We start from the raw sequence: 18,516 nt of genomic DNA, 5'->3' as shown, positions 1-18,516 counted from the left end.
ATGCCTGTTGTTGCAGGCATGCACAGAGCACCATAGGAATCCCCATTCCTTTTCCTTTCTGTGAAGGGTCTAAGAGGGAAATCACTTCCTTCTTTGGAACGTCTGTCTTCTTTTTGCCATTTCATTTTTCATTTTCAGCCGCTCTGTTTTCTGGCTGTTCTGTTCCTTATTCTAGTATCCTCACTCAGCAAAGTATATCTCCCTCTACCTGAGGGTCTATAAGGAGGGAAGTGAGTTATCCTTTGCCCAAAGCAAGGGCTCCCTTCAGTCTCCTACAAAGGCACCAAATGCCTTTTTTGCTTGCAGGGCTCCTTAAACCCAAAATGGAAGATTGGCAGACATGCACCGTCTCAAAGAGGAGAAATTTGGTAAGACTTTTTCCCCCTTGTTTAATACAAACAAAGGACTTAGCCCTTCTGGATGTTAACTTGGCCCTGATGTAACGCAATGCTTTTTTGCAATGAGCCCACATCATCTTAATAGAGTTTGCCTAACTTACCAGAGTTGTTTGTCTGCTGCATTACAGAATTTGCAATTCTGTACTCCTAATTTATGTAGGCCAGTGGGTTTCAACCTTTCAAACTTTTTAGCTCTTTAGTTTTCGCTCTTTTTGACTATGGAAAAATATGAGCAATTCTTCTGTTGCACAGAACTCGGAAAGATCACAATGTCCAAATGATTTTTAACATCATGGATTCCTGTTTGAGAACTCAGGGTTTCTCTCGTGAATCATGTTTCTGTACCTAACAGTGCTAACATAGCGTGGCACCCTGTGGCACTTTGAAAGCATCTACCATATTTTTCGGACCATAAGACGCACTTTTTTCCCCCCCAAAAGTGGGGGGAAAACGAGGGTGCGTCTTATGGTCCAAAGGTGTGTGTCCCGGGGAGACGGGGCGGAGCTTGCCCGCGGAGGCGGCGGAGCCCGAGCGGGACACCCGCCGCTTGTTTATGCCGTGTCCCGGGGAGACGGGGCGGAGCTTGCCCACGGAGGCGGCGGAGTCTGAGCGGGACACCCGCCGCTTGTTTATGCCATGTCCCGGGGAGACGGGGCGGAGCTTGCCCGCGGAGGTGGTGGAGCCCGAGCGGGACATCCGCCGCTTGTTTACACCGGAAGCCGGCGCCCGTGCCGGTGGCCGGGAGCCGGCAATAAAAATGGCCGGCCACCGGCACACATAGTCTCTCCTGCCATAAAAACTGGGTGCGTCTTATGGTCAGGTGTGTCTTATGGTCCGAAAAATACGGTAATTTTTCTCCAGGGTGCTGCAATACGCTGGTTGAGAATCATTAATATAGGGTTCTTGCTTGGTGACTAGAAGAATGGATTCAAGACAAGTAATCTAATTTCTGCTCTTTCTACTGCTTTTCTAAAACCTTTTGTTCTGCTGGATTTCTGGGAACTAATCATCTTGACACCATTTACTAGTTGTCTTCAAAGTCTTGACAGCTCATGCTCCAATGGGGGCTTGTGAAGAATAGTGAAGGGACACAATCAACTTGAACTAATATTAACTTAAAATGAGTTAAAGGGATTCTGTCAGCTGAAATTTTATAGTAATATAAAAAGCCTTTTTCTCTATTTCCAACTTTAAAAAGAAGTGAAGTTTTTTATCCTGTGCTGAAGCTTTTTGCATTATGGTAGATTACCAAGTTCTGAAAAGGATTACTCAGGGTTGGTACATATCCCTCCATACCCCCCACCCTCTGGACAGGTCTTCCTGCTTGCCACTTCCAATTATAGGGTCAAAATATGTATTTTTTTTAACCTCTTAAACACTAAGAAGAAGAAGATGTAATTCCTTCTGCTGTATTGCTGCTCTTGATTTTAGTTAGCTTAGTGTTTTTTGCCCTGAAGAGCCTGCACTCCATCCTGCACAACAATTTTTTGCTTGAGGGATGGTGCACAGTGGTGTAACAGAGTTAAAATACTGCTTTAAGTTTAGTTGCTAGCTAAAATCTGTATGGACTGCAGAATATATTTATCTAAAACAAATTAACCCCTTACCACTCTGCTGAGCTTGAGAGAAGCCCACATGTGTTTTGTAAGGGTCTCTTGCATTACCCTAGTATATGGTAAATATTTATGTGTGTGGTTGTTGAATACATTAAAAGTGTTATTTTAATGAAATCCTGAAAAATATCCTGTCAGATATATGAGGTATACTAGAATTTCCAATATGGCTCTCTTATGCCTCTCAGAAACATTAAGATAATAACAACAGCCACTGAGTGGATTGTACCATGGGCCCTTATTGCCCAGTATCCTGTCTCACAGTGGCAGAGAGTGGATGTTGAAAGGGAGGGAGGACAAGGTATGATCAGAGTTTTTCCCTTGTTCCTCTTGCACTTATAGCCTCCAGCATTTTAAGATCTAGGAAGTTCTGATTCAGAAGGTGTACTCCTAACACTCATGCTGAATATCTGCTGGTAGCCCTAGATGAACTAAATTGACACATTTTGAGGATTTCTGTCATTTATTGTTTTGGTGATTTCCTGTGTTCAAGGATTTTTGTTGGCAAACTAACCAACATTCAAATATAATAACCTTTACATTTTCAATCATTTGAATGCAGATACTTTTGCTTCAAAAGGATAGTTAATAGCACTGTTACGTGTTTGAATGTTTAAGATTTATTTACCTGATTTTTTTTTTTAAGCGTTCTTCAAGGATCTGAACAGATACCCTTGCCCTTTTTAATCTATCATACCTTGATCACTTTCTTTTTCTTCTTACATGCCATGGGAATATAGGACCTGTGATACTGAGCATAGATCAGTGATTTCTCAGTTGCTTGTTTGCAGCAGTGGTTCATATGTAGATTGCTACAGGCTTTTATAAATCCTACAAAATGACAGGAAAGAGTGACAGCCTTTCTTGTGTTTCTACCTTCCACCTAGTTGGTATTATTTTTTTTTTGAAGTGCTCTGTCACTTGAAGTACCCTGTGACAATTACTAGCAGTCTATACTTCTTACAGTGAATTTATCAGGAGGCTCTAAAGTCTAGACTTCACTAGCAGGTTTGCTTGAGGTCACAACAGTTTCTGTGTATCATAGAACATTAGGATTGGAAGCCTAGGTGACGGAAGGGGGCTGTTAACTGGGCTCAGCCCCCGCAAATGCAGGGGGCAGCAGGTATGGCTGGACAGCAGCCTGGCCACAGGCTGCTGCAAAAGTGGGAGAGGGGCGTGCACTCAGATCCCTGCACAGCCAGGATCACAGCCAGCCTAGCAGGCAGGTAAGTTTCTTTCTTTACCAGGGCTTGACAGGGGGCAGGTCAAGACCCCCACAGTGCAGGAGGCAGTGGGATTGGGATAGGGGCAGGGGCGAATCATTCACCCCTGCCCCACTCCATGCTGCACTGTAGGGATTGTCCCATGACCTGACCCGACCTGAGCCCCTTTCAAAGTGAAGGGGGGGCTGGGCCGGGTCATGAGACAATTGGAACCCAGTGGCTCCTCCAAAGGTATGGCACCAGGGAGCCAAAGGCAGCAGGGCATGTGCTCCCCTGATCTTTGCATGGGGCAAGGGCGGGCTGCAGCTGCGAGCTGGGATCTACCTGCTCCCAGCCTCTGCAACTCACTGCCACCTTTGAAAGCAGCGTGGTACCATGTACACCCCTCATTGGGTGGGCTGGGCAGCAAGGCACATGACACCATGCTGCTTTCGAAGCAGTGGCAGCGAGATGCGGAGGCTGGGAGCAGGCAGAGCCCAGCTCGCAGCTGTGGCCCACCCTTCGCTGTGGAAAGATCAGGGGGGCACATGTTTCCCCCCCTCCTCCCCTTGGCTCCTCAGTGCTGCACCACACCTCTGGAGGAGCCGCCAGGCTCCAATTGTCCCGTGATTCAGCCTGGCCGGGGCCCCATTCACTGTGAATGGGACCCCAGCTGAGCTGGGTTGTGGGACAATCAGAGCCCAGATATTCCTCCAGGAATGCAGCATGGGAGAACCAAGGTGGGGGAACATGCTCACCCTCCCCTGGCTCCCCCACGGTGTGCACAGCAGGCGGAGCCATGCACCTGGAGAAGCCACTGGGCTCTGATTACCCCAAGACCTGGCCTGGCCTGAGCACAGCCCAGACCAGGCCTAGCCTCATTTCAAAGCCCCACCGTTCTTCCCCCCGCCCCTTCCTCTACAGACTTTCCCAAGGGGCGGGGGGGAGCACATGTGCATGTGTGCACACACTTAGCCGCCCCCCGCAAGAAAAATTTCTCCCTTCACCTATGATTTGGGAAGGACCTCAGGAGGTCATCTAGTTCAGGAGTGGGCAAAATGTGGCCTACGGGTTGGAAGCACCCCATTAGATTATTCTATCTGGCCCACAGGGCCCCTAAAAAATTTAGAAAATTAATATTTATCTGTCCCTGGCTGCCTGTTATGCAGCCCTCAATGGCTTGCCAAAACTCAGTAAGCGGCCCTCTGCCCAGAATAATTGCCTACCCCTGATCTAGTCAAACCCTTAAGCAGGACCATCCCCAACTAGATCATCCCAGCCAAAGCTTTGTCTAGCTGGGTCTTAAAAACCTCCAAGGATGGAGATTCTATCACCTGTCTGGGCAACCTGTTCCAGTGTTTTACTACCCCTCTTAGTGAGAAAGTTCTTCCTAATATCTAACCTAAACTTCTCTTGCTGCAACTTGAGACTGTTGCTCCTTGTTCTGTCATCTGCAACCACTGAAAACAGTCTAGCTCCATCCTCTTTTTAACCCTCCTTCAGGTAGTTGAAGGCTGCTATTGTATCTCTCAGTCTCCTCTTTTCTAGGTTAAATAAGCCCAGTTCCCTCAGCCTCTCCTCAGAAGTTATGTGCCCCAGCCCTCTGAAATAAGTCTGTGAAGTAAGTCTGTTGTCTGCATCTATTTATCAGTTTTCAGATCCAACTTACGCCATATTTACTTGAATCCAAGACAAGGTTTTTTCTGCCCAATCAACATGAGGCGTGGGGGGAAAAAAAACCTTGTTTTAGTTTTTTTGTACTGGCCTGAGATATGCGGTGGCTCAGTTCTGACTTCAGCCCTGGCCTGGGATGGCTCATGCAGTGGAGAAGGTGGTAGGCACCAGGATGCAGGGGGACAGGTACAGACATGGGGATGGGGGCAGAGGGTAGTGGGGGCAGGCACAGACACTGTTTGGGGTCAAGTGACAGGGGGTTAGGCATAGGTATGGTAGGGATAGGCAGCAGGGGAGCAGGCATACACATGATTTGGTTAAGGGTAGGGGTGACAGGCACAGGCATGGGGAAATAAGCAGGGGGATAATGGGTGGAGGTCCTGCCCCTCATTATTGGCATTGCTGTAGGCAGGATAAATTCAAAATAACCCTCCAATAATTAGATTCGACACATGGACAATTATAACAAATTTATAATTTTCCACATATAGAATCTAGTTATTGGTGGGGAGTCTAAAACTCAAGGTTGTCTTGGATTCAGGTAAATACAGCGTGTTCAAGTTGCAAGAACGTCTAGGAAGTGAACTGAAAAAATCTAGTCATGCTGCAAAAATCTTTCCACTGACTATTATAAAATGATTCTGTTCTTTTATAAAGGTCTGAATTAAGTTAAATTCAAGCAGTATATATTCATGTAATGCTATATGTGAGAATTAGATACTGCCAAGGGGTTTTTTAATATTTTGCGTACTTCATATGAAATAACAACACTGCTTAAAGAATGAACAACAAATCATTTGCATGCTAAAGTTTGTAATGGATTGCAAAATAAGGTGATAAATTTAATGTCAGAAACAGCAAGATGGAGAAGAAGGTTTCTTTTATATCATGAGTACTTATCATCTGTGTTGAAAATTGCGACGTGAACTATTCCCTTAAAACCAGATACAAAGTATGGTAAAGCTGATATTCAGAACTGTCTTTGTTGATGGTGAGCATGATATTATAAGTCTCTTATACATATATACCACCAAAGGAGAAGAGAAAAAAGTACAATGCTAGCCAATTGATATGAAAATATTTAGTTTCATCACAGAATTCTGAAATCCCTTGGGTAAATACAGTAAGTTTGTTACTGCTTATTTCCATGTTCTGGATTTTCATAGTAGTGACCAAAGTATGCTAGACACTTTCCAGATCTTCAGAAAGGGTTTACACCCAACGAATTTATAATCTGACAGGAGTTGGTAGTGGGAAACAATAAGTAATGCATTTTTTATACTAGGCAATAACGGTTGTTACAAGTAACAGAGTAGGTAATGGCATCTTAATAATATCTTTGTATTCTATCTTTCATAAAATATGAATAGTCCTTTTGCTCTATGCATGTGTCTTAGCTCTGACCTGAAGGAACTGGGGAGGGAAAATTTGTCTTAATGCCCCTCTTGGTCTGTGGTCTGTCTTGAGACTGACAACTTGTCTGAATGCTATAGGAGGGTAAGGCTTCCAGTCACTATTTTTTGTATTTTTCCCTTCCTCCATTTTAGCTTGTGTGCTGTGTCTACCGATGTTATTTAATTGCATATCTACTTATGGAATCCCTTAATTGAATTCCATTTCTGTTCTGTACTTTTGAACAATATACCTTCTTTTAAATAGGATGCAGGACAAAAGAGATTTGGCGCTATTTCCTGCAATATTTGTGGAATGCTTTATACTGCATCAAATCCAGAGGATGAAACTCAACATCTGCTGTTTCACAATCAATTCATTAGTGCTGTAAAATATGTGGTAAGATAATTTTATGCCTCTTTTTAAAGAATAAGATTCATATTTTTCATAGTGTATTAACTCAAGTTCAGATTGCTTTGAAGTATAAATTTATTGTAATAAATTCTTGCCCTTAAAAAAACACAGTAGATTACAAATCCATTTCTAGAAAATGATGGTTTTGTTAAAAGCGTAACAGGTGGTTATAATTAAGCTACAAAAATTCATCATCAAGATAATACACATCTGTTTCAGTTTTATTCTGTCCTCTTTATTTAGTAGTTGGGCTTACCGTTTTCTCTAGAATGCCATAGAACTTCTTATTCAGTTTGCTTTCCTTAAATGGGCTAAGTTAAAATAGCAGTAATTCAGAAGTAGATTAGCTAGGAAATTTTTGGCATAGCTTTAGTGTGTTTAAACTTTATTGAATAGGCTGTTTTCTTTTTTACAGTGTAAAATTAAAAAATAGAATTTTACATTGTGTGCTTAATAGGTATGTTTGTCATTGAGTTGTACATTTTAGACAAACTTGGAAGTTTTGCACAGTTTCAAATTTGTAGAAAAATCAGTTATTTTGTATAAACTGATATTACAAGATTTATAGGGGAAACTTGCCCCGGTTTCTGAAATTCAGATCAGAATCCATGAAGTCCATTTTCTTTATCACACATGTTACCTTCAGTACTCTACACTCAAGAGATAAGACCTCCAGGATAACTGAACTGCGGCCACCAATTCATTTCATGTAGGTGCCAATCAGCAATTGGAGTACTCTTAAATCTAGAGCTGGGTTTGAACCAGTTACCATTAAAAAAATCAGTATATTGCACTAATACTTTTGCAACTATCTAGTCCTGATAAAACACTTGAGTCTTTCATTCTTTTCTCAGTTGACTGGCTGAATAACCCCAAAAATATCCTTTCTTGGTGTTTCTGCAAAAAAAAAAAAAAAATCAGCTGTAAGAGAAGAATGAGTTGATCATGTGATAAAAGGCAGCATGATACGTACATGCTTTGTCCATTATCTGACAAAGTAGTCATTTTATGATGTCTGCAGATAGTGAACATGTCCCAGGAGTCTCTTCACTATTGTAGATACTGCAGCAACTGGCAATAAGGTGGCTTGGGCACACCACATCTGGGTTTAATAGTTTAGACTGACAGTGGGGTGATGGGAGGGAGAGATTATACAGACAAATAGGTACGGGGGTGGGGAATGGTAATTAATATAAGAGCAACTCTTTCCTTTGAGCAGATGTGGCCTGTAGCTGTTCATGCCACTGGAGGGACCTTGGGGCAGAGTGGACAAGTATTTTAAGGAAGATGAAAGTTGCAGCAGTTGACGTGACCTGTTCCTTACTGTCATAAGATAATGTCTAGGACAGTTGTGTTCATTGTTTTGGCCTTCTGGGTCAGATGAATGGTGCAGGGCTGGTCCATAGGCCAGATTGGGCCTTGTGCTGGCCCCATCCACTGGAATCAGGCTTCGGAGGCCGCACACTTCTCCTGTTTGGCTCCTGTGCACTGGGATTGGGCCTTGCATGGCCAGCCTAGCATGCAGGGGCACTGCCCATGGGAGTCCATAGGGAGTCCTGCGAGCCAGATGACACAGCACTGGGGGCTACATCTGGCCTGTCAGCTGGGGATTGAGCACCCCAGTGTAGGATAAGTTATTAACAAAATTAACAGTGATATTAATATCAAAGGAAACGGATAAAAGCTGTTACAATTCAATTGCTAAACTGTCCCAAGGCAATTGGCTAGCTTGTATTGCTGCTTATTTATGCAGATATGCTAGTTACGTTGTAATGTTTGACACTATTTATAAGCAGCAGCCTCATCCCTTCTGTTCAAAGTGACTTTAAAGTTCATTTGTCCGTACCCACAGACCATTTCAAGGTACTCTCTTCTCCCATTCATTTATATGGAAGCCAGTATTGGATAATGCTTTATAATGAGAAAGTTTGTGGTTTATGAGTAAGTTCAAACACTAGGGAATTTTTTTTCAAATAACACATAGAAACAAGGTTGTATAAAAGGACACATGATCACATGGGTGAGAGCGGTTTGGTTTGTCTGTTTGTTTTTAATTCCACCAGAGCAGACTTTTTAGCTCAGGGAATGTGCACAACATTGTTATTTTCTGAATGATATGCTATTGTAATAGGCGTAGTGGTTTTTATAATAGGCATTTTAGATATAAGGGAAATCACTGAATTTTTTTATGTTCACTTCTTGACCAGTTCTACAGTTTCATAGCATAGGGATTAATATCATGTAGAACATTGTGTAATTATAACAAACCATCATATCACTGGCCATTTTTTTTTCCCCCTCTTCAGTTTGCTCACCTGGGTTTGGTGCTTTGGTATACAATAGTAATATCAGTGGCAGACAGTCTCATAACTTGCTTTTTAAAAGAGCCTTAACAGTGTTTTTCAAAGTCAGCCTTTGGCCCTTTTTGCTCCTCTTATGCTTAAAGAAACCCCAAAATGTTAATTTTAACCTAAAAATAGCAGAATTTAAATAAAATATTATGTCCATCTAAAATGCTAGTATGGGAGTGAAGGGGCTAATACCAAAAATCTGTAGTAAAAGTTGTGAATGGTTCTATTTTATCCCTTTTTTCAGAAAGTGTCAGTATTTGAAAAAATGATCAGATTCTTCATTAAAGGGGTGACTGTTAGGGAGAAATTGATTGCTTTACCTCTGGACCCATGAGGTGGGAGTTGTAGTTGCCTCTGTAGTGTTGCTCATGGTCCTTTCCCCAGACCTTTTGAGCAAGTAATAGCTATTTTTGCAGTAGCAAGGCACTGGCAATGACCTTGTCTTCCCTGTTTTTACCTATGATATGTTATAGAGTGTTCTTGATGTTTCAGGTGTTATGCCATGTAGCTGGGTGTGAAGATTAAAAGTGGCAATTGCTTGTAAATGTAGGGGGACCCCTCAAGTTCTATGGGTTTTTCTGCCCTAAATAGTAAGACACTGATAGAAAAACCCCAGTAAGAGAGGCTAGGTGATAGGATCAGGATATAGTCTCTTGTTCCTTATTGTGTTCCAGTCAGTCGTTAATGCTGTAATGCTAATAGCTTTTTTCCACCCTGGGGCCCATTTCCTCCTAATAAATAGGAAGGACAGAGTAATGTTTGCCTCTCACATGATTGTGATCCCAGAATATGCTCTAATAGTAGTGTCTAACCTTTCAGCCCCATGAGCTGAATGAGTGGTGTGGGATTGGGCATGGACCAGATCAGGCCCTCAGTTCTGAGTTGGCAGAGTGGTGTGAGGCTGGGCATGGGCCAGATCAGAGTCTCGTTCCCAGCCCTTGCCCTGCGCACACTATCACAAGGCTTTCTTGGCTGTTATTGGGGTCTACATTTTTCTACCCTTAGGCCTTCTTCTCACAGTTTTCTGATTGTTTCAAGGCAGACAAGGCTCTTTGGATGAATCTGGTATCTTTTATTAGACCAACTTAAATAGTTGGAAAACAATTTTTAAGCAAGCTTTTGGGTTCAAAAACCCTTTGTCTGGCTAAGGAAGTATCAGCAGTTGGTGTTCAGATTCACCCAAAGAACCTTGTTTGACTATGTCCTTAGACCAACACGGCTACAACCCACACCCCTTTAACACTGACTGTTTCAAGGGATTTGTCTCTTTTTACCCATTGTTAAGGCTTTTCATAAGGTCATGCAACTTTGGAGCAGAGGCTAAAGTTTGGTGATGGGGGAGTAGTCTTCATATACCAGGGGTATGTCTTCTGTTATCCCTACCTTTGACAAAGCTATGTCTTTGTAAATCCATTACTGAAATATATTCCAGTACACTTTAGATTTTAACAGCTAAATTCCTTGAAGAATCAATCATCACTGTACATACTCCAGCCCAGGACATGTGCTCTTCCTTCCAGAGGCTGGAATGGATTCTTGAAGTCTCATTATGCCTGTACCACCAAATCTGCAAAGTATGCTGGTCTCATTTAATTTCATTTGATTCACCTAGCACATTATTGTCAAGAATTAGTTAAGGTAGGAGAGATCTGTACACTGGATCTAAATCTTATATCCCTACTGATATCCCAAGGCGCCAATCCATCACGTCATGACTTTTTTCCTGGTTCGTTTTCAAAAGTCTAAGGCTCCTTGTACGCGCCGCAGGGGTTTGATTCGGTTTAGTTCTCCCTAAATTGAAATGGTGGGTTTTTAAAACACCGCTTCAGTGTAGGGAGAATTAAACCGAACTAAACCCCTGTGGGGTATACACAAGGGTTGGGGGTTGATCTTTAGCTGCCTCTTCAGTGGGGGGGGGGGAGGGGGCAGCTGCTGGTGGGCTGAGCAGTCCCTGTTAGGGGCACCCAGGCTGTCCCAGGGGAGGCCATAGGCACGGTGGAAAGTGCCAGCCCCCATACAGCCACGGAAGGAATCACCAGGCCCCTACACAGCTCAGGCAGGCAGGCTTTGGGATGAAAAAAAAAAAGATCAGGCCTGCTGCTTTTTTTTTTTTTTCCTCCTTCAGTGGAGCCCGCCTTCATGAGCTGCGGCCGGGCCCAGTCTCACAGCCCCTGAGCTGCGTGTGGCCTACCAAGCCCCAAGCATGTTGGTTTCCAGCAACCCATGCACAGTTGCACTTTGTTAGGTAGCAAACTAAAATACCTCAGGTGTTTTATCTTGCTACGTTCTGAAGTCATTTAAAGTGGAATATGCCGCCAAGCGTGCAAACAGCAACTCCATTAAAGTGGTGCAAAAGGGCATTTAAGCTGCTTTAAAGGCCAATTTTGTGGCATGTACAAAGGCCCTAATCAAAGTTGCCTTAAAAGACAACTAAGATTGGAAAGTCAAACAGCTATAATTCAGCTTCTGCCCCATTTTATGCATTGTATAATCTTAAATTATGTGTTCATATTTGCTAACGTCTTTTAATTTTTTAGTTGTAGTCTGTGTCATGGGCATGAAAGGATACATGTTTGTATACCTAAGACTATATGTCTAGTCTTAGGTATACAGTACCTACAGAGGAGTGATTTGCATCAGAGCCCACATTAATAATTTTTATAGTTTTCAGATTAAAGAAAACCCAAGATTTGATTATTACAAAAGATTAAAAAAGGGGTGTGCAGTTGAAGTTAACTTCCTTATCGTAACTTCTTTTCTTTAAGACATACTAAAGAATTTACCGGGAATAAGGTTCTTTATTTTTTCCACATCTAAACATTTTCAGTTGGTCTGTTAGATTTCATCCTAAGAAATCCTTACTTCTCACTTAATGTTTGGACCTTCACAGCTACAGTATCACTCTTACAACACCATAAACATTTTTAGGAAGAACAATTATGTATTGTAATGTAAAATTATAATTTTCAAGCTATTTGCATCTATATGGGAGGCAGTGATTGGAAACAGGTTATGCCTGGTGTATTAAAAAAACCAGTGCCGGGCATCATATCATATTTTATATTTTTATATGAACTTTTTTAAAATTCAGAAATATATAGTTAATGCATTCTTCTGTATCCTTAGTTTGTATATCTTCAAGGGACAAGTGTACATCAGAAGTTCTTTATGTTGTGAGCATAGCAGAACTTACATAGGTGCAAGCACTTCCAAGCTACACCAGAGTTGCCATCGCTATTGAAAAATGGCTTAGTCACACTTGTATCCTCATTCTACCCCTTAACTAGGCTGGAATATACCAAAAAATGCTGCACCAAAACTGCACTGTCACAGTTAGTATTCCTATCACAGTGCCGCAATACTGCAAACAGTGCAGCAACTGCTGTGTAATAGGCAACATTTCCTTTATTCTTGATTAGATTTCTTGTTTAAGCTATTCATTATTTTGTCATTCTTTTCATACACATTCTGTGCATTGTTAGGGTTCAATAAAAACGATCTTGAGTCATTTTTTAAAATAGTTTAAATAGAATATGTGCATATGAATTAGAAAATGTTTAAGTGATAATAATGCAAATAGATATTTTTTTCCCCAGCAGTTTGTCAGCTCTAGTAAAGGACTCTCTCATCTTAGTTTAGTGACCTACAATATAGATATCTACATCCACTGACATTGCAGGTGTTAGAGAGAATGCTTGCTGGTTTCAGCTTACTAAATGGATGATACTACTCTGATAGACTAACGTGAACTTAGTGTGCCTTTATTACTTACAATTAATAGCCATACAGAATCTCAACAACTAGTTATCTAATGACAGTATAGCTTACTTCTGTGGGTATATGGTTACAATCATGCCCTTTTCCCAGACAATGCAGAGTTACAAATATTTTGATACAAATGAAAGAAAGTGATGGCTCATTCCGCCAACTTTAATACTGATTTTTTTTAATTTATTTTTTTAATTCTAAACAACATTTTGTATTACTTGAGTTCACAGTCCCACCTTAGAAGACCTTAGTGTAGAGTCCCACTTCGAAGTCAGAATGATGAAAACGCTTTCTTTTTACTCCAGGTCTTCATGGGGATTTATTTTTAAAGGAAAATATACCAGCAAATTGCATAAAATATCATTAAAACTGTATTAGTATATTTGCAAATACTTGATCAACTAAAGTTGAACATTTAAAATATGATATAAGAATAATGCTAGAACTATGATATTCTGGTGATTTATCAACATACTGGTAGTTTAGGAGGAAATAGTTTGTTCCTTTTTGTTTGTAAGCATTAGGATTTTTGACAAAATAGAGAAAAAGGTTATATCTACTTCTTGAGAAATACTACAAAATTCAAAATGAGAGGGATGCCATTTGTATTTGGTTTTGTTTTTTACTCTAAACCATAAAATCAAGTGATCTAAATCTAAATCTTTTTTTGAATACTGCCAGCATACCTGGGAAAACTTTAAATATTTCTCAGCACAGGCTGTCTTTTAAAGGCAGAGTTGTAAGGCTCTGGATTTCAGAAGTTGTGGAGTAACAGCTGCACAGAATTATTATCTTGTATTAAAAAAATATATATTCAGTTAAATTCTCTTCAGAAAAATAGTAGATACAGAACAATAGAACCAAAAGAAAAATGATAAATATTTAGAGGCAGTTTCACTGAAAGATTGGTTCTCTGATCTTACTCTATTTTGTTTTAGATTCCTACTAATAAAATATTAATCTACTTAAAAGTAGAGCAGTGGCAGCATAGTCAGGTGACAGGACTCTTATTTTTCTGTATGCTTTTATAGGTAGACTGACTGTTCCTTGGGATTAAAATTCTTCTGAAAAGACAACTTTCATAATTTTCTTACCTTTTAGTGAAACTATTTTTGAAGAAGAATGTCTGAGCATCTCTCCTGAGAACATGTTTTTTGCCTAAAATGCTTATGGTCTGCATCCTTGTGTTGGGACAGTATCACTCTGGGTGCTGTTATGGCAGGATTACCAAGCACGTGATTTAGATTAGATGAGTGACATTCTTAGTTGGGAAAGAGTAGGTAATGGAATACGTTGGAGTCAGAGAGTCAAGTTAAGTGAGATGAAAAGGAAAAAAGAGGGGGCTTAACTCCTGCTCTAGTTTGTTTAGGAGATGCTATGTTTATTAAAAATCAAGATCAAGCTATCACATACAGTACTGTTCTTCTGAGTGAGTGTCATGGTAATCTGTATTAGTTCCTACCAGCCAAGCATAACTTCCGTTATGCCACTCTGTGTCGGTACTCAGTATTGCTGTTGCTGAGGTGGAAGATGGCAGGAATGAACTACACTTGTGCATAACATCCCTGTGATATTAGTGCTCAACCCTGGGGAACACCACATGTTCAAAAGTATCCCTTTTGTGTCATTTTCAGTGTTGGCTGCAAGTGGACCTCTGATGAGCCTCATTTCTAAAATTCTTCTCTTACTCTTGTTTGGGAAATGGAGATTGAAAGTAGCATGCTAAAAAAGTAGAAATCAAGCATAATACTTTCAGCATGTGACACAATACAGGTAGATCATGGCATTCAGACACAGTGCCAAATCCAGTTGTTTGTTTTAGTTAGGTTTTATTGATGCTGGAAGTTATAGATTTCAATGAAAAGTGTTCCATCTGTGTTGTTTCTGCAAAGGCTTTTTTACGTTAAGTTGCTTTGAGTAAAACTTATAGATTGGCCAGCTAAGTGGCTGAAATTACTCTTTCTGTATTTTCAGAACCTCATCAAAGCAACTTGAGTTCTAATTTCTGGATTAGTCCCATCTTACTAGATTTAAGTGGCTTTTTTTGTTTTGTTTTTTCCATGCAGGTACTGCTCATTAATCACCATGAGTGTGGATCTGAAGAAGAATTAATAACCTCTATTTTTTTGAGTATGTTTAACTTCAGATACACACAACGTAGCCTCCTTCCCCATTAGATTCTTAGAAGGTAGTTATACTACTTTTTATAGTCTCCTTCTTGTGGCTTTGATAGTTATGATCAATTAAAAAAAATCTCTTCCTTACATTTTGGGCAACTGCATGCCAATCAGTTCATTTAGAACCTCCTGGAGGTCTTTCGCATGCCAAACTTTAAAACTGAGTGTGTATTTGTGGAGGTAACTATGTTAAAGAAGAAATCTTTTAATAGAAGCATAGATTTTTCCATTCACTGGACTCTAGAAAATTAATGCCTTTTAGACTGGGGCATCAGTTATATTATCTGAGTGAGTTCATCCTTTTTTAAAATTTCAGTTTGAACTATCATGTTGTGGGGGAAAAATTCAGTTATACAATTATAGAATACCTTCACAAGTTGTATGTAGGTGTAGTTGGGTGATTATAAACTTGCATCAAATGTGACTGTGTTATGATTATTGTGTAGATAAATAAGGCTGGCTGATAAGGTCTTTTATCAGCTAAGCAATTGCAATTAGGTTTTTTTGTAAATTTTTATACCACAAGTTGATATGTATTACTATTATTGTAAAACGGCATCATGTATTCAGATTTGTTGTTATTATTATTATTATTATTATTATTATTATTATTATTATTATTTAGGGATGGAAAAAGGAGAGAATTTTGGCTGAGTACCCTGATGGCAAAATAATAATGGTTCTTCCTGATGATCCAAAATATGCACTTAAAAAGGTAATAATAAATAAGTAAAAATACGTAAAGTTGCTTGATGTTTAAATGTCACAGTTATCTATATTGTAGTTAATGTTATAATAAGTTTTTTTTTACAGAGCTGTCAATACACTTCAACTTAATACTTCCCAGTTGCACCAAATCCAGCCTTAGCCTAGCTGAGAATTCAGTTCTGCGTATTCAATCTCTTTAAGAAAGCCCATGATCATTACAGCCTGGGCTGACTGTTAGACTTAGTGACTGGTTGATAAATGTGTATGTTTGGCGAGCTTAAAAAAAACTCCATTTGTTTCATGAGAGGACTGGATTCACTGGCCCAAGAGGCTCATTTCAATACTATATTCCTAAATTTTGTGAAATGCCTTTTCTCTTTAAAAAACAAAACAAAACAAAAATTACTGCGTGGGCATTTTTAAGCTGGTTGGATTGCATACAAATGTGAATCACTTTTGATGACTTCAGCTGGGTTGTTTTTAAGTTTCAATTGAGAGTTCCGGCACTTGAGATTTAGCAGCTGATTAGAATTGAACAGAGCATGACATGAGCACCAGTACTTTTGTAAATGTTTAAATTTTGAGCCTGTTAAAATAATCATGGCTATTCACTGAAATATCAACTTTAATATAAATATAATCTCTTTCTAAATACTAGGTGTAAACACTTCTGAAGTTAAAATTATAAGAAGGAAAACCTGGTATGCATATAGTGAATTCATCATTTTAAATAATGTAGTTCTAAATTTGAAGGCTTATAGACTAATATTACGGTTTTGTTTAAATTTAATTTCAAAATCCTTTTTTTTTAATGTGCCATGTTTCTTTAACCTACTTTACAGAATGTTCTAATATCCATATCCTTGCAATTCAGTATTGTCAAAAAGATAGTTCTAAAACAAATATTCATGGCTTTGGCACCAATTAAAAGCAAAAGTAACTTACATTCTTCATTTGTCACAGATATTTAGGTATCTTTAATAATGAGGCCAAATATTTAAGTAGTTTAGTTTTTTAAGAATATCTTTCGACTGAAGTTTAAATTACGTGACAAATACATATTTAAATATGTTGAAAGGTATTGTCAGATATTTCATACACAGAAGAAATTGTTCATCTTATTGTATAGTAGTAGCGCTGTATAGTGTTATATAAAAGACCAGTGATTACTGCTTTTGTTAACTTGCTCCAAAGGACTTAACCGAATATAGCAATGACAAATATTGCTAAGTTGCAGCGGTGCTGTAGTTGGATCTTATCTTATATTTGAGTAAATATAGTAAATTTAAAGTGAACCTGAATGTAAGATGAACCCCATGAATTAGATTCTATATATGGACAATTTATAAATTTCTTATGTTCTGGGGGTATAGGTTGTAGCTGTGTTGGTCTAAGGACATAGGTAGGCAAGGTTCTTTGGATAAATCTGATATCTTTTATTAGACCAACTCAGATAATAGAGAAAAATTCTTTGTTGCAAGCTTTTGGGTTCAAATGCCCTTTGTCAGGCTCAGGAAGCATTTATAATTTTCTAGGTATACAGTCTAATTATTGGAGGTTTGCCTTGAATTTGTCTACCTCCCACTGCTACAGCAGGGAAAAATAAATCAGGGGGGATTAGGTGGCTCCTTTCCTTCTCCCCTGCAGCACCTTCCCTCTCTTCCCCACCATGGTCAGACTCTGCTCTGGAAGGGAGGGGCACATTTGAAAACACTGACTTTTTTACTCCAGGTACCCTCAGATTTAATTCATCCAAGACTGATGCATTTTACCTTTTTTGGAACTGCTGGAAGTTTTAGCATATAAATTCATACACACACTTTTAAGCAACACTTTTGCACATACTTATATGCAGTACAAACTATGCATGATGTTAGTTCAGAGACAAAAGGCTAATGATTTACCATATAGTTCACTGGGCTGGGCTGTTGAGCCAATGGGATTTCAAGCCATGGTGACCTCACAGATCAGCACTGCTCAGTATGTGTGTGTACTCCAGATAGCTCATGGATCCTTTGTGGAGGTAATTAGCCTGTCCATTCATAATTGCAACCGGGTGCTCTTGTCATGAGTTCTGGGATCCTCAAAAACATTTACGTAGCTGAGACATAGGGCAACCTGGTTCAGCTCTACCTCATGAGGCGCTACAGGGAGTTGGGAGCGGGGCTTAGGGGTCTGGGAGCTCAGGTGCTGTTTTCATCGATCCTCCCAGTCTCGGGCTATGGGCTGAGGAGGGAGAGGAGGATCCACGCAGTGAACCAAAGACTGCAGAGCTGGTGTCATCGGGAAGGCTTTGGCTTCCATGACCACAGCCTGCTCTTTGGCGAGAGAGGCAGCGAGCTGCTGGGAAGAGATGGCCTCCACCTCTCTCCCCTGGGGAGGAGGCTCTTCTCAGCCAGGCTGGCTGACCTGCTCCACTGGGCTTTAAACTAAGCCCGCTGGGAGATGGGGGGATTACTGCCACTGCTGGCCTGCTGAGCGACCCTTGCAAAGCCAGCAGACCAAGGCACTTAAGGGAGCCCACCCCTGCCCCAGCCCTGGCACAATCTGTGGGCAAGGCAAGAGCCCCTAAGGGCACACTTGCCTGCCTGCACACTAATGCCAGGAGCCTGGGTAACAAGCAGGAGGAGCTTGTCCTCCTGCTCAGTGCAAGGAATTATGATGTCATTGGGATAACAGAGACCTGGTGGGACTCCACCCATGACTGGACCACGGGTATAGAGGGCTATACCCTATACAGGAGGGATCGTGTTGACAAAAGGGGCTGGGGTGTAGCTCTCTATGTGAAGGAAAGCTACATGTCCCTGCAAGCTGATGTT

At 40.5% G+C, this 18,516-nt stretch overlaps 1 protein-coding gene across 4 annotated transcripts in view; it reads left to right on the top strand.

The window, feature by feature from the left end:
- The window catches only part of ESCO1 (establishment of sister chromatid cohesion N-acetyltransferase 1), a 54,663-nt gene that overhangs the window by 22,437 nt on the left and 13,710 nt on the right, over nt 1-18,516 (top strand). For 2 of the 4 annotated variants that reach the window (XM_090039793.1, XM_090039792.1), the window contains 2 exons: nt 6,547-6,678; nt 15,615-15,704. In XM_090039793.1, coding sequence (XP_089895919.1) covers nt 6,547-6,678; nt 15,615-15,704 — 222 coding nt within the window. Of the gene's footprint in view, nt 1-306; nt 369-4,761; nt 4,841-6,546; nt 6,679-14,878; nt 15,001-15,614; nt 15,705-18,516 lie in introns of those variants that run through there. The other 2 variants (XR_016441391.1, XM_090039794.1) reach the window with 2 other exon arrangements.

Source organism: Crocodylus siamensis, chromosome 3 (assembly GCF_052110815.1).
Source record: "Crocodylus siamensis isolate JL-2025a chromosome 3, ASM5211081v1, whole genome shotgun sequence".
In the NCBI taxonomy this organism is placed as follows: Eukaryota; Metazoa; Chordata; order Crocodylia; family Crocodylidae; genus Crocodylus; species Crocodylus siamensis.
This window is presented reverse-complemented; position numbering and strand designations above follow the sequence as displayed.